The sequence below is a fragment of the Ammodytes marinus genome (genome assembly GCF_949987685.1).
Source record: "Ammodytes marinus genome assembly, chromosome: 4".
Lineage (NCBI taxonomy): Eukaryota > Metazoa > Chordata > Actinopteri > Uranoscopiformes > Ammodytidae > Ammodytes > Ammodytes marinus.
In genome coordinates, this window is record NC_137233.1 from 15,799,061 (window position 1) to 15,813,994 (window position 14,934).

General features: G+C 41.3%; 1 protein-coding gene across 1 annotated transcript in view; it reads left to right on the top strand.

Annotated features, from left to right (window-relative positions):
• Nucleotides 1-13,794, top strand: part of kcnb1 (potassium voltage-gated channel, Shab-related subfamily, member 1) — a gene marked incomplete at its 3' end in the record, with an annotated part of 33,030 nt that extends 19,236 nt beyond the window's left edge. Inside the window, exon 2 of the mRNA XM_080025415.1 lies at nucleotides 11,872-13,794. Within this exon, the coding sequence (XP_079881541.1) occupies nucleotides 11,872-13,794 (1,923 nt within the window). The remainder of the gene's footprint in view (nucleotides 1-11,871) is intronic.
• Between the last annotated feature and the right edge of the window lie 1,140 nt (nucleotides 13,795-14,934).

Consider the following 14,934-nt stretch of genomic DNA (forward strand, 5'->3'; position numbering starts at 1 on the left):
TACACTTTGCATTTGATGATTTCCCACAAAGTGCAATGTTTCAACATATTTTTAAAACAAAACTCATTTTCATATCATTGTTGAGAAAATATATTCATAATTGTTTTGTCTGTAAATAAACTATTTGAATATTTTTGTCATTGAAGTCCATCATTTAAGAACCTGGGAAAGTGTCTGACTACACAACAACAAAAGCAGAGCAGTTCATCAAAATAATATTTATTTTTTAAGATACTTAGACACTTTACAAAAAAAGTGCATTATGCACATACAATCAGTATGGAAAAGCATGTGAGATGTAATATTAATAATACTTATATAAATATATAGCCTATATATAACATTATAATTTAATAATACTTCAGTCTCTTATAATATTATTAGCGACTGAAGGCTATTTACTTTTTATACAGTCACATAACTGTTAAATCTAAACTTTCACGAAGCATCTCAGTCCTGGGTAAAGGAAAGCATATATTGGATCACAAATCATTGCATATTCTTTACTGCCCAATGATCTTACCTTATTTAAATTACTGTGTGGAGGTCTGGGGGACCACTTACAAAAGCTCACTGCTTTGCTTATTTGTGAAATCATTTGAACATATTTTTTATTGTATTTTCATGCTTTTAATTTGTCTTTTTTTGATATGTCTGAAATAAAATTGAATCAAACAATTGCATAGAAAACCGACGTGATAATGTTAAGTCTAGCAGTAATCATACATGCTCACAGTTTCAATAAGCACTACTCATAAAAGAGGGGTACTACAACTGCTAATAGGGATGCTAAAGGAACACTAGAGCAGAGAGGTGTGTATCTCCTGCTCTGTCCGCAGCTACGAGGGACTGCTGCGCGAGGACTCTGCCGCCTGTCGGTGCTCTAGGAAGGGGGACAGGCAGGGGAGGCACCCGCTGATCGTTGATTAGAGTAAAGAGCGATACTTGAGCGAAAAAGTCACCAATAACACCAGAAAAAGTAGCTAGATTTGTCTCTGGTCGCTTTTTTGAAGAAAACGTCGCCAGAGGTGTCTGAAAAGTCGGTAAATATAGCGACAACATCGCTAAGTAAGCAACAATGGGACTGAGCTGCGGGCTTGAATTAGTTCTGTAGCGTTACGCATGCGCACGAGCTGTAGGCGTTTTTGGCCGATATGGGCGTTTTTGGCAGATATGGGCGTGTTTGGCATGTTTGGCCGAGCTGCACTGGTAGGCGGAAGCGGCTGCATCTAGACCCTTCTCGTTTGAGCTACTGCACGATTTTGAAAAATGCTTTCAGACCATGGATTCTGAATTCCGTTTGAGAACCATTGTTTTTAAACATTCCGACATCAGCCGGCCGACTTTCGGGAGGGAGGGGGCTAGCTGCTAGTAGCTGTCACTCAGGAAGATCTGAATGACATGACTTCATTGAAATATCGAGTGACACAAAGTCTAACGGCACTATCGCTACACAGTGAGCTCATATGCCACAGATGGGTCGTCTGAGGTGGAGGACGTTCTTATTCTAAATTGTTGGCGGGTGTTTCTATCGTAGTGAGACCGAGTAGCGCAAGTGAGCTAGCGGCAGTCTGTGTGTGTCTGTGTGTGAGCGAGGAGAGCGAGCGAGCGGTAGCGTGTGTCAATCAAGTGAAGTAATGAACAAGTCCGGGTCCGTGTGTGTGTGTGTGTGTGTGTGTTATACAGTGTGAGATAATGCAGACACTGCCGATAGAAGTGAAGTGTGTTAACCCCCGAAATAACATCCTTGGAGGGACAGTATAACAGTAGTAGCTCATGGATCAGCCATGGACCTGTGAAGAGCGTGACCGGCTTTGCGGCGACGTGATGACGTACATTAAGTCAACATGTACGTCATTTTTCGAACCCAAAGGAAAAAGTTTTTTTCAAATCTTAGTAAAGTTCTAAAATGATTTACAATACAAAACATTTCTTAAATTGCCGATATTTAACATATTGCAATTTTTTTCAATATCAACACCAGCATATAAGTGTTCCTTAACAACATAGTGATTTAATTCAGCTTCTATCTCAAAAAACAAGTTACACTTTAAGACCCATTTTACATGATGGTGGTTGTAAAATGAGTCATTTGGAAACCGTAACCAGACAAAGCTAAAGTTTGCCTAATTAACTGGTAACCAGCTGATCAAATCCAGCTGAATAATTCATAAAAATGAAAAATCATTGTTACTTACTACTTAGAATGGTGAGTGTTAAATATTTTACCGTTATCATTATAAACTGTATTTGTGCTACGTTTGAACAACACAGAAGGCTTGACAGGCATAGCAACAGTTACTAAGTGGGGGTGGTTCTGATTGACTCATTATCTTCTTGCACATTTATATGTACATACTACAGCAGAGCCTCCTGTACATGCTGCAGTAATTGAATTACACATAGTACATAATGTATCAGCCTTGTTGAATGTGTGTGTGCTCACATGTTCTGACCAAGCCCCAACCTCAGAGATTTTTACCAGCATCCAATAAGGAAGTGACCACAACTGTAGTAACCAGGAAGTGCCACTGGGGGCTGGGTGCAGAAGACAGCCATTTCTCATTGACTCCAATGTTAAACATGCCGTTTTCACAGCATTATTAAACCTACTTACAGCCTGGGCCACGAAACCATTTTAGTCTGTATGTTTAGGTCATATCTCCATGACAACACTGAGGGGGGTGACTTTTTTTGGCCCACGCTAGTTTTTATTCTTTTGGAGGTTAAAATGTATTGGCGCGATCTCTTGAGTGACAGCTCTCCGCCCGTTGTCCCTCACTTTGCCTCGGAGGTATACGTCAGCTATCTCCCTCCCCCTCACAAAATGGCGACGCGCACAAACCAGGATTATTGGATACCGTGTGAATAACTGAGGTCAACCCGGATGCTACATCCATATTATTTACTATATGGTAGAGTCTATGGTTCTGTCAGGTAGTTCCATTTAGGTTGGATATAGAATCATTTCAAAACCACTACATGATGGGCTTCTTCAAGTACGAAAACCATATGCTTATAGTTGCCCAATTACCAACACTTCAAGGATTTGCATGTTAATCTGAACTCTCAGGGGGATTAACAGCACTGAATCTGAATGGCCACTGATCTGAGCTCTCACAAACTGTGTAAAATTGTCTCAGTGCAATGTTACGCTGTTTCTAAGTAGGTAAGCAAGGGTTTGAATCCGGGATTAAGAGTAATCTTGCTTTGTATTGCTCTTGCTCTATGAGCAGGACATGACATTCACATTATTCAGTCTATCAGTTTCAATTCCTCTTTCCATTTCTCCCTTTTATTTCCCTTTCAATGCCGTCACCAAAATGTTTTAAAGTTCACTGTCACTATCACCATGGCAACTGTCCTTTATGTGATGCTGAGACTTGCAGCTGCCTTCTATTCAGGCATCATTGTTGATTGACTATGTATGTGTGTGTGTGTGCGTGTGCGTGTGTGTGCGTGTGTGTGTGTGTGTGTGTGTGTGTATAGACGAGTTCTGTGTGTCTTTCTCTGTCGGCATCTCCGTTTGCGTTTCAAATCAATCCTTCTCTTATGTTTACATTTTCCTTTTGTGCTGCCTGCAGCAGGGTATGATGTTCTATGATTTCTGGAATCATACATTCATTATTTGACGATATACTGTTGAAGCAATTTCATTGTACAGTATGTTCTATGTTTCTACTGAGCAATGCACAAGTTATTGTGATGCATGCTTTGCAAATTTAAGACTGTCCACCATTGTTAAGGGCTAGTTATGTTGTGAAGTGGGTGAACTACTATGTAGATAAGATTTTAAAATGCATAACATTTAATGGACAGCAGAACACCTCACCTCTATATAGCTTCTCTATGATGCTTATTCTTCAATCCAGAAATGCTACGACACAACACAGACTAAGCTGTCTAAGAAATCTGAGTTACAATTCCTGATGAAAACAGACTTTTTTGGTGTGCCAGACCAGACCCTATACTGTTTCCTATTTATACAGCCACCATGGACCAGCCAGAGTTTAAATATAGATGCTGAGTCTGGATTCTCTTCTTCAAATGAAATGCATGAATAATTGAGAGGGTGAGGAGATGAGGTGGGATGCATTCAGGAGATGGATGGTCCAGGGATAGATATCAAACCTACATTAGTAGTTTACTGAATGGGGTTGTGATGCACTTTGTGCATGCAAGCGCTGCAGGGGTTTTGGAAAAGAAAAAAGGCTTGTTCCAGAGGTGTTCTATGACCTCAAAGTACATATCGGTTTACATAAGGAAAGATATTATTGAATTTACATATTTATCCAATCTGATGACAATTGTGTTACCAACGCAATATTGCAAATATATGGAATATAGCCTACTGAAGATGAAAGTCAAAGGGTTTGTAATTTAAGGTACATTCATTTAATATAATGTGGTGGTCTGGTAAACACACAAATAAAAAAAACATTGATGTCTTCTGCAGGGGTATCATGCCCCTAAATAAGGCTTATACAAGAAGGATAGAAGTATTGCCTTAACTTCTCAGAAGCGAGGTTAGGATCACCGTTCACCAGTAAGAATCTACAGGCCTGTGCATTTTTTCAGAAGCGTGAGCTGGCAGTAGCTCCCTTTAAGAGCCACAAGATACAACTTATTCTTTTTGGCAATTCGTGGGAGGTTAAGATAAATGAGGCTCTGCTGTTCAAGTTACAAGCAGTCGAGAAGTAGGGTGGGGAGAGTACAGCTGAGCCACTGTGTGTGTGTGTGTGTGTGTGTGTGTGTGTGTGTGTGTGTGTGTGTGTGTGTGTGTGTGTGTGTGTGTGTGTGTGTGTGTGTGTGTGTGTGTGTGTGTGTGCATTTCAAGCTATCGTGCTGGGGTAAATGTGGAAGAAACAGTCTCCTCCCGTCTCCATGGAAACCCCATCTCTTTCACAGGCAGAGAGGCAGAGCTCTTGCACATTCAGAATCGGGGATGTGAATTATTCCACATTATTTATCGTATTATCAATCTTAAACTATCGATCGCCGACATTCTCTTAATGAAAATGAAGATCAATACTGAGGTTGGGTGATGCATGCTAATCATATGATATGACAGCAAAAGTGTGGCATACTATTCAAACAAGAAGATGGGGTTCTGGCAGTTGTTATGACTATAGGGACTCAGTGAAAAAGAAAAACCAGACAGAACAGGGGCTGCAGCAGTACACAGATGGTCAAAAGCACAATGAGCTTTGAATAAGGTACACATCTGGGATAGGAGGAAGAAGGGAGGGAGACTCTGTCAGACACGCTTTTCACAAGCAGGTCCACGTAGCCACCTCCTGTCGAGCTTCAAGGGGGTTGTCATGGTGACAGTGGCTGGCAGTCGAGGCTGGGAGTGTGTGTGTGCATGGTTTCCTGGTGGCCTCGGATGTGGCTCGGGGTATGATGGGAAAGCAAGTGAGCTAGTCAGGGGATCTTAGTGATCAAGAAAGACCCGGATTGACTGGGCCTAAAATAAATGCGCCTTTATCGAAATTTTCAATCCACATTGATTTAAGCATTACATTAAGTGAAGGACTGAGTATTATGTGGCATTATTAGGAAGGTCTAATGTGTTTCAATGGTTGAGCGCTGGCAGACTTGGCAATAATGTTGAGACTCACAGGAACAGGATATTCCACTAAGCACAACGGTGGGTCCGTTGCTCCTGTTGCTGCTAATGAGAAAGGTGCCAGCTGGAGCGCCGGGAGTCTGGGAGCTTCTGGTCTGTCCCCTGGGATGCCACCAAACTTAAAACAGTCTGAGGAGATTCTAACCTGAACTGCACCTCACCAGCCGTGGCTAAACAAAGAAGATCAAGACCACCATCAAGATCATTATGTGACTATCAAAAGAAGAAAATAAAACAGTCTCCCTCACACAAATTAAATATTGATCTTGTAAGTGGTAAATTGAACCCTGGCAAAGTTCACGAATCACGACACTCAAGGGTTCACTCAAGGGTTTTGAAACTTTTGATGTGTCTCAGTTTCTCTAGTTTATGACCAGTAGCTTGTCGTAGCTAAGCTAACATTAGCTAGAGCAAACTTTCGATAGATATTGCTGTTATTCTATATCACTGATGTTGAATAACTCTTTTTGACTCTTCTGTCGCTTTGAAGCTTCACTAATCGGAATACTTTTACTTTTAATACTGACCATGAATCGAATCACTATGTCTAACTTAATGGGAAAAGTTTTAAGTAGTTAACCCACAGAACATTAGCATCTGACTCTGCAGTTCCCCTAAACTCTGCAGAGCGTTTTAGCATCTTTCAAACTACAGTTTTGGTTTTATAGCCTACAACTTTGCTATTTAGTTCATTTCACTGCCCTTATTAGATTTTATTTTCCTGCCACAGCAAACATTTGTTTTTCCAAATAAACACTGATAGACAGATTTATGCTACCAAACTGCAGAGAGACATAGGCCTACTTAATGATATGGTGATCATCATCATCATAGTGAGCCAAAATATTCCCCACCGGGCTCGGTGAAGACTAAATCCAAGCAAAAAAGTAGAGTGAATATTTGATAGTTGTGAGGCCACAAATTAGCCTGGCTCCGCCCGCCTACCTACTTCCGGTCAAATTTTTCCTTCAGTTCCCTTCAGTAGTCAGTCTGGAAAATTTCCGGTCGTCCAATCAGCGAACAGAGCAAGTGGCTGAGAACGATGACGTCGAAGTCGCGCTCCAGTTTCAGTTGAATGCTGCGTTCCTTTATACTCGCAACTCGGAAATTTCCGACTTGGTAGTTCCGAGTTCCGACCTGTCTGTGTTCCAGTGCATCTGCTTGGGAAAGTATGGACGCCTACAACCTTTCTCATCCAAATAACTAAACATTAGGCTCTGGCAAGTTACCACTGGCAGGTACCGGTAGATTCATAGACACCCGCCTCCAAGTGAGTGAACGTTTGCCAATTACAGCAGTTCCAGACCTTCTGTACAAATGAAATGAAGTACGATGGTCTGGTTGGACCAGGCTAGCCACAAACATGGCTCTCAAATAAATGCTTATATGCAACTTTTTGTTAGCATGTTAACAATGACAACTTCATATGGTGATAATATGTCAGTGTTGTGTGTACAGGTCGTTTCACTGGCCCCAAGTGGCCAACTGTACCACTAATCGCAACTCCAATAATATCCTTCAGTTATTTGCTCACATGCACTGTACATACAGCAATGTACTGATAAACATCTGACTAATAATATATGTTTAAATCTATTGACTGTAAGTGTTTATTAAAAAAATAAATGTTAAGGTACCATCCTTGAACTTCAGTGAACTGTTGGATGAGTGCTGGATATAACGAAGATAATCACAGCTGGGACATAGCCAACATAAAAGCAGGCCATCAAATCTGAATCAAAACTGGTGTTGTACAACTACAAGAGTTTTTCTTTTCTCTCAGCCTCTCTCTTATTTTGGTGTATATAGGCTATATTGTGTGAGCCAATTTTCGAAGGCTTTTTTCATCTTCCGTATCAAACATTTCTCTCCCTCATACTCAGAGGAGAATGTCAGGGCTGTGTGTGTGCGTGTGTGTGTGTGTGTGTGCGTGTGCGTGTGCGTGCGTGTGCGTGTGTGTGTGTGTGTGTGTGTGTGTGTGGTGTATTGAGGGCGACATTCACACCAATTGTGTCCCAGATATATTTTCCTGTAGCCTAATGAGAGCTGGTGTCACCTTGTCCTCCAAAAGAGGGGGGGTCTGTACTGACTCTTGTGTATGCTGATCCACAAGAGACGAGAGACACAAGACAGCATGATCTGGCTTTGTTATGAGTCACGGTGGGATTTCCTGTCAATTTGTTCTCTCTCTCTCTCTTTCGCTCTCTCTGTCTCCATCTCTTGCGTACTGTACATGTTGTATTTTCCTCTCCCCCAGATATAAATATATCTCTCTCCCTTTATCTTTTCTTCCCTTTAGTAGGCCACCAAGAATAATTTGATGGGAGTCACTGTCATTTTTGTGTCCAAATAATTTAGTTGCCACATCATAGTGAAATTGCTTGACATAAAGGACATAAGTAGGGGGGTGTGGTCTTTGGGTTCATTGAGAGTCTATGAATAGCCTGTAATTGTGTTGATGCCTTCACAATAATGTCTGGAGCTCCATTCAACCTGTTCCTTGACATGTGTTTGTTTGAGCTCTCTTATTATGTGCACTGAAATGGTTTATCTGAGATTCACTGTGCAATAATTTGACGAAATTAGCGCCCGTGACACTGAACAACACATAATGGAAAGAGATAAAGGCGAGCCAGGCAGGGTGAGAGAGTGCACAGTGTATAGAGGCAGGGGCAACAGGGACACGGGCCATAGGGAAATGTGAGTTTCCTATGGAACTTGACCTCATAACCATAATGTTATGCAGCACCAGTGTTCCTTCATTAGTGACCTTTTTATAGCAGTTAGACGTAATAGGATTACCTCTGCCCTTTTTTGTCCTACTCATCTGTAGTTACAATCTCCCAAAGCGTCACATTTTTTAATTGGTTGGCAGTGTGTCTCCCATCTTTTTTCTGACCCATTACAATTCTGTCTTGTCTGGTACTCCTAAGTGAACGTTGAGAGGTTGTTTTTGCAACCAGCGCTTATCATCTCTACGTTCATTCTGAGGTCGCCGCACCTCGGTGCTCCTGAAGTGTTACATTCAAATAGGTTTCTTCCAGGGCAGGAGGAGAGGAGCACAGAGGAAAGAAAATAAACAGATAGGGTCATTATTCCAGTCTGCCATGACACTATGGCAACAGTGTCCTCCTGCTCTGATTGGTTGTAGATAAGGTTTCCTCTCCAGCCATCACTTTTACTCCCGGGAGTGGACTCCGAATTACACAACAACAACCGTTGCAAACCATTCCCCCATTTTTTTTCCGCTGCTGTGCTTTCAGATTCAGATTCAGAAAACGTTATTGTCTGTCGTAACAGAAAATCGTCTATGACGTGGCTCGACATACAAACACGATAATGTAATGATAGGCATTCATACAACAACATTGATTTCTGAGAGCACACACAGTGTGTATAGATCTTAAAACAAGTATAAATATTAAAAACTTTAAAAATAACAAGATAAAAGCTGTGGATATGTGCAAAGTGTAAAGTGAAAGTGCGTCAGGGTTCATTTGTCCATTGTTCATTGTTTGTTTAGGCTGTTTATGGCAATGGGTATGAATGAGTTTTTGTGTATGTTTTTCCTTGATAGGGGTACTCTATACCGGCGGCCTAATGGCAGAAGTTGGAAGAACTTGTGCAGGGAGTGGGTGGGATCCTGTGAAATGAGGTTGGCTTTCGTTTTAACTGCCTGGCTGTGGAGTACTGATAATTGAATTTGAGTTTTGCCTGTTATTTTGCTTCCTTGATTGATGATCCGGGAAAGCTTTGATTTGTTTTTGACAGAGGTGAGGGTGAACCAGGATGTGATGTTGAACGTGAGTACAGATTCTATGAGTGATTTATAGACAGCTGTTAAAATGTCCTGTCTGACATCAAAGCTCCTGAATTTCCTCTGGACAATAGGGAAACCCTGCATCATGTGCTCTACTCTGGCCTTTAATCTGTTTGTTTACACAAGTGATGAGTGCTGAACCAGTAGATCCAGTTCATGGATTTTCAGGAGGAAATCCTTATTTTGCACTGTTTTACACTTTCAAATGTGAGTTAAAGAGATGAACTCTTAAATGTTTATGAAACTCTTATTTCTTCTGATGATCATAAATGAACAGCAAACAAGACCATCAGCAGAAAGAATGTTTTTTTTATATAGTTATTATTAATGCCTTTGCAAGGGTAAGATTCCCTGCGTAATCAGACAAAACGACATACGGCAAACAGACTGGATCAACTCGTGTTTTCCAAATGGTACTAAATCAAAGTTTATTTTGCTTCACCATAGTCATAATTACCATTATTAATCTTAATAGTTATATATAAATAAATGACCTCATCACGATGCATCTGCAGTCTCTCTTTCACTCACTTTCTAAACAAATGTACGCACCGCCGGTACGCACTTACAAAGATCTTTAGGACCTCAGCGCTTGTGTCATAAAAACAATACCACTTTTGTCAATAAGAGATCGCTTAATTCAACAAAAACGGAAAGTTCCTTATATACCTTTAAAATTTGGAATGTGTATATATGATTTTATTCAGGACACATGAAGATCCATAGTACAATGTATTAAGGATATATATTTATACACAGACCAAATGGTAGAATAAAATAAACCAAAAAATGTATACTTTTATCTTGTCTCCTATTGGATTAACCTCAGACCTCTTTTCAGCCATATTCATTCTGTTTCTTCCGTAGTTCTAAAAGAAAAGTAGGAGGTCTTACCAGGTCTGTCGATAATGAGTAGTGACAGAAATGTTTCGAGAAAGGCATATTTTTTCACTGAATTTGTGTTTGTTTGTTTGTTTTTTAAGTTGAACATTTTAAATTCTGTCACCGGTCTTGGAGTGTCACCAATAATATCTCTGGGTGATCAAAACTTGTGCAAATAAAGCAAGAATATATGCATGCTTACACACCCCTTATTCAAGAGAATTGTGTATAAAATTGGATTTAGCCTTTGGTCTGTAATGACATAAATTCATTTAATTCATTGTGGGATTTAAAGAGTTTCCACTATAACAGGCACAACAGCAGCATTATCAGTTCATAAATCAGATGAAATACACCCGTACACATAACAATGAATCTGGTCACTATCACAAATGTATTTTATCTGCTGTGTGGTTTAATTTACAGGCAGAATAGCATTACAACATTTCCTCTAGTTTTAGGAGTATTCACTTATTCAGAATAAACAAGCTCAACTTTAAAAAAAATGTAGTTCAAAGGAAATGTAGTTTTGTTTACACTATTAATGCTGGGAGCTGTCATGGTGCTAAAAGAGCTGTCTTACACCACATACTTGCTTGTTAGCATGATTGGTGGAGTGGGCTAATGGGTGTGTCTATGTGTCAGTTTGCTGTCTTCTAACATACTTCCCAGTGTTCTGTACTGTGCAATGTGAATCAGGCATCATTTAATGCAGTACATTCCGGAGAAATCCTGATCCTTTGTGGCTACTGCATTTTCAGTTTTCGGTTGGTGGTGTCACAGCAGGGGATGCAAGTGACAAGCAGAGATGGCCTCCCCTCTTAATTAGGAGTGACCATAAGAGGGCGAAACCTGTGTGAAATATTACAAGGATACGGTTTTGTAACCTTAGTTCTGCATTCACAGTTGGCTTGACTGTCTGAGTAACTTCATCCACAATTCAGTTCAGAGGAAGTCTAATGGCACTCCCAACAGTATCAGCTGTATTTTGTTTTTGCTGCTAATGAGTAAATGTTGAAGTACTATCTGTATCTATTCTAAACTTTCATCCACCTAAAATTAAGTGTTTTTCCTTTATTTATGAAACAGCTGAAAAAAATGTAAGACAATGGAGAAGATGTTCAACATATCACATATACTGTATTCTGTGATGCCTTTTCTTTTGTTCATTGGTTGCTAAACATTATTTTCCACTCATGCAAACTCACTCATGTGGACAGGCTTGATAAGTGAGTCATGAATAAATAAGTGTTCAAATCCAATCCATTAGTTCTCAGCCAAACACAAATTCAGTCAGGCATATATTGAAGGTTTGTTTAGACAAGGTTGTTGGAATTCACCTATAGTCATCCCTTTCGTACTATACAAATCCTTTGCTGGGCATTTATTTTATTTTGTGGAGGGTGTAATTGTCTAATCAAAATAAGGTTTGTATGCATATCTAAAATATTTGATTGTAGAATAACTTATATAAGTAACTCTGTGATTCTGATATGTGTCATACTACTACTTATAATACTATTGTAAATGTGTCTTTCAGATCCTGGCCATCATTTCCATCCTCTTCATTGTGCTATCCACCATTGCCTTGTCTCTGAACACCCTTCCAGAGCTGCAGGACACTGATGAGTTTGGCCAGTCCACAGACAACCCACAACTGGCCCATGTTGAAGCTGTATGTATTGCTTGGTTTACCATGGAGTATCTGCTGCGCTTCCTCTCCTCCCCCAGCAAGTGGAAGTTTTTTAAAGGTCCTCTGAATGTCATTGACCTGTTGGCGATCTTGCCCTACTACGTCACCATCTTCCTGACAGAATCCAACAAGAGTGTACTACAATTTCAGAATGTCCGCCGTGTGGTTCAAATTTTTCGAATCATGCGTATCTTACGTATCCTGAAGCTTGCTCGTCACTCCACAGGTCTCCAGTCTCTGGGCTTTACTCTTAAGAGGAGTTACAATGAGCTCGGCCTGCTCATTCTTTTCCTGGCCATGGGCATCATGATTTTCTCTAGTCTAGTGTTCTTCGCTGAGAAAGATGAGGAGGATACAAAGTTTAAAAGCATTCCAGCTTCTTTCTGGTGGGCTACTATTACCATGACCACCGTAGGCTATGGAGATATCTACCCAAAAACTCTACTAGGAAAGATTGTGGGGGGTTTATGCTGCATAGCTGGGGTACTGGTGATTGCCCTACCTATCCCCATTATTGTAAATAACTTCTCAGAATTCTACAAGGAGCAGAAGAGGCAGGAAAAGGCACTTAAACGAAGGGAGGCCCTAGAGAGGGCAAAGAGAAATGGTAGCATTGTCTCAATGAACTTGAAAGAGGCATTTGCTCGTAGTGCAGAACTGATGGATGTGGTTGTAGAGAAGGGTGAGAGGCCTCATGACAACCACCTCTCTCCAAGCCGTTGGAAATGGAACCCCAAGGGCGGTGCATCAGAGACAAGCTCCAACCGTTCCTTCAATGCCCAGGAGTTAGGCTCTCCAAACAAGGCCGGAGTCACCAGTCCCGAGAGGCTAAATGTTCAGAAGCTAGAGGAGATGTACAACCAAATGGCCAAGACACAATCCCAGCCAAACCTCAATGCTAAAGACAGGGGCTCTAGAGTTGGCACACAGAGGGATGAGATAGAGCTAGGGGCCATCCAAGATCACAGGCCATCAGTAGGAACAAGAGAAGGAGTTGGGGACATGAAAAGTTTGTCAAGTATTGACAGCTACATCAGTTGTGCTACAGACTTCCAGGAGAATCCACGCTTTTCCCATAGTCCAGCAATGGAGCTTGGTGTTCAGGAGAATAATCGATTCTCCCATAGTCCTGCTACAGCTTTATCCCAGCGAGGCAGTGCAAAAACAGGCCAGCAAACCATAGGGGAGCGCGAGCCCATGCTGACTCCAATGTCTGTTACAAAGCCGTCATGCTCAGAAAATGCACGGAGATTCTTCTTTTCTGGCAACTCCTCAAAAGGCCTTATCCACAAAGGAAATTGTCGAAGTGATGGGGAGTCAGGTCAATCCCCACTCTCAGACAGCTCAGTCCTTTCAGACCGCTCTCTATTAAGCCCTGACGTTTCTGTCTACACCACTGCTAGCAGTAGAACCCCTCCGAAGTCCCCAGACAGTACTACCTTGGCCCATACTGTCTTCACTTTCCATGACTCCTCCATCAGCAAATACATTGACGCTGATACAGATGATGATGAACACCTCCGCGACATCTCGGACACCAGTCCCACAGAACGTCTTATAGCTGGCTCAAGCCCCAAAAGAAGCATCAACATCAATTACCAGAAAGGTACCAACCATTTAGAAGCAGCACAAAAAAAGATTGGCCAGAACTGTCTGTTCCCCATTGAAGGGTTTCGTGGGGTAGCTCACGAGAACCATGTGGGCCCTGAGATGGTACGTAGACCAAAGGTTGAGAGGGCGCGTCAAAATGCTTTGGATAAAAGCCTCTGAGGTACAAGTGGAGCAGAAATAAACTGGAAGCAGGGAACAAACATAAACTGGAAACACAAACCAGATTGTTTGTGATGGTGACAATGGACAGATTAAAAACACTATAAACCAGAGACAAAGGAAGAGGGAGAGGCAAACGGGTCTCACCAAAATATTTTAAATTACAAATTACCTGAGCATGCCACTGGGCACCAAGCTCAGGATGCACATGTGTTGTGAATACTCTGGGAGAAAAACACTTCTAAATTGGAGAATGTCACTGCCCCTCCTTCAACTCATTCCTATCAATGGTATTCAACACCCACAAAACAAAAGAGCAGCTAGCTGTTCTTTTCAGAGAGTTGTCAGAGAAATACAGATGGGGTTTTAACTAGGGATGGGCACGAGTATTCAAGTACCGAGTACTCATTGTTGACGCTACTATTTGAGTAACGGTTCACTACTCGCGCCCAACTATTGTTTACAACTGTAAACAGTGGAAACCGACAACAGGCATCACATCATTTGCTAGTCCCATTAGCACACGCTGTTGTGATGATAGCACAGCGGATATAAGCCTGCTAATAGCGAAAATGGTGATGGGATGTATGCTTCCATCAAGTTTTGGTGTAAGGTGAAGGCTTCCGCGAGCTGTAGGTGTATGTTGAGCCGGAGTAAGAGCCACCATCACTGTGTACTCCTAGCTTAGATTTATTCTTAGCCGACAGTGTGCAATTTTACATCTGGTTTAGGTATTTCCAAATAAGAGTCCTGCATGCAGCAGTGCAATTAAACATTATACATTACAACCATCACTTGTAATTTAATTCATATTGTGGATTTGAAGAGCTCTGTCCTACAGAAACACATTACTGATTAGCAGCTCCAGCACACCACGGGAAACATAGCGGACTATGTCCTGAGACTTAACATTGGTCCCGCTTGCATTTCCAGTCGGACACGGACCTCACTTTTTTTTTAAATAAAATAATGTTTTTCCAGAGTCCTCGAGTACTCGTCGATAGGGTAATCTCGAATATTGAAATTACTGAAAATGCCCATCCCTAGTTTTAACTGGTGTAATCACCTGAAAGATGGTTTCTGTGGCAGGGGGTTATTTCTATATTGTCCAAGGTGGGGGTTACTGAGTCCCAGTTCATT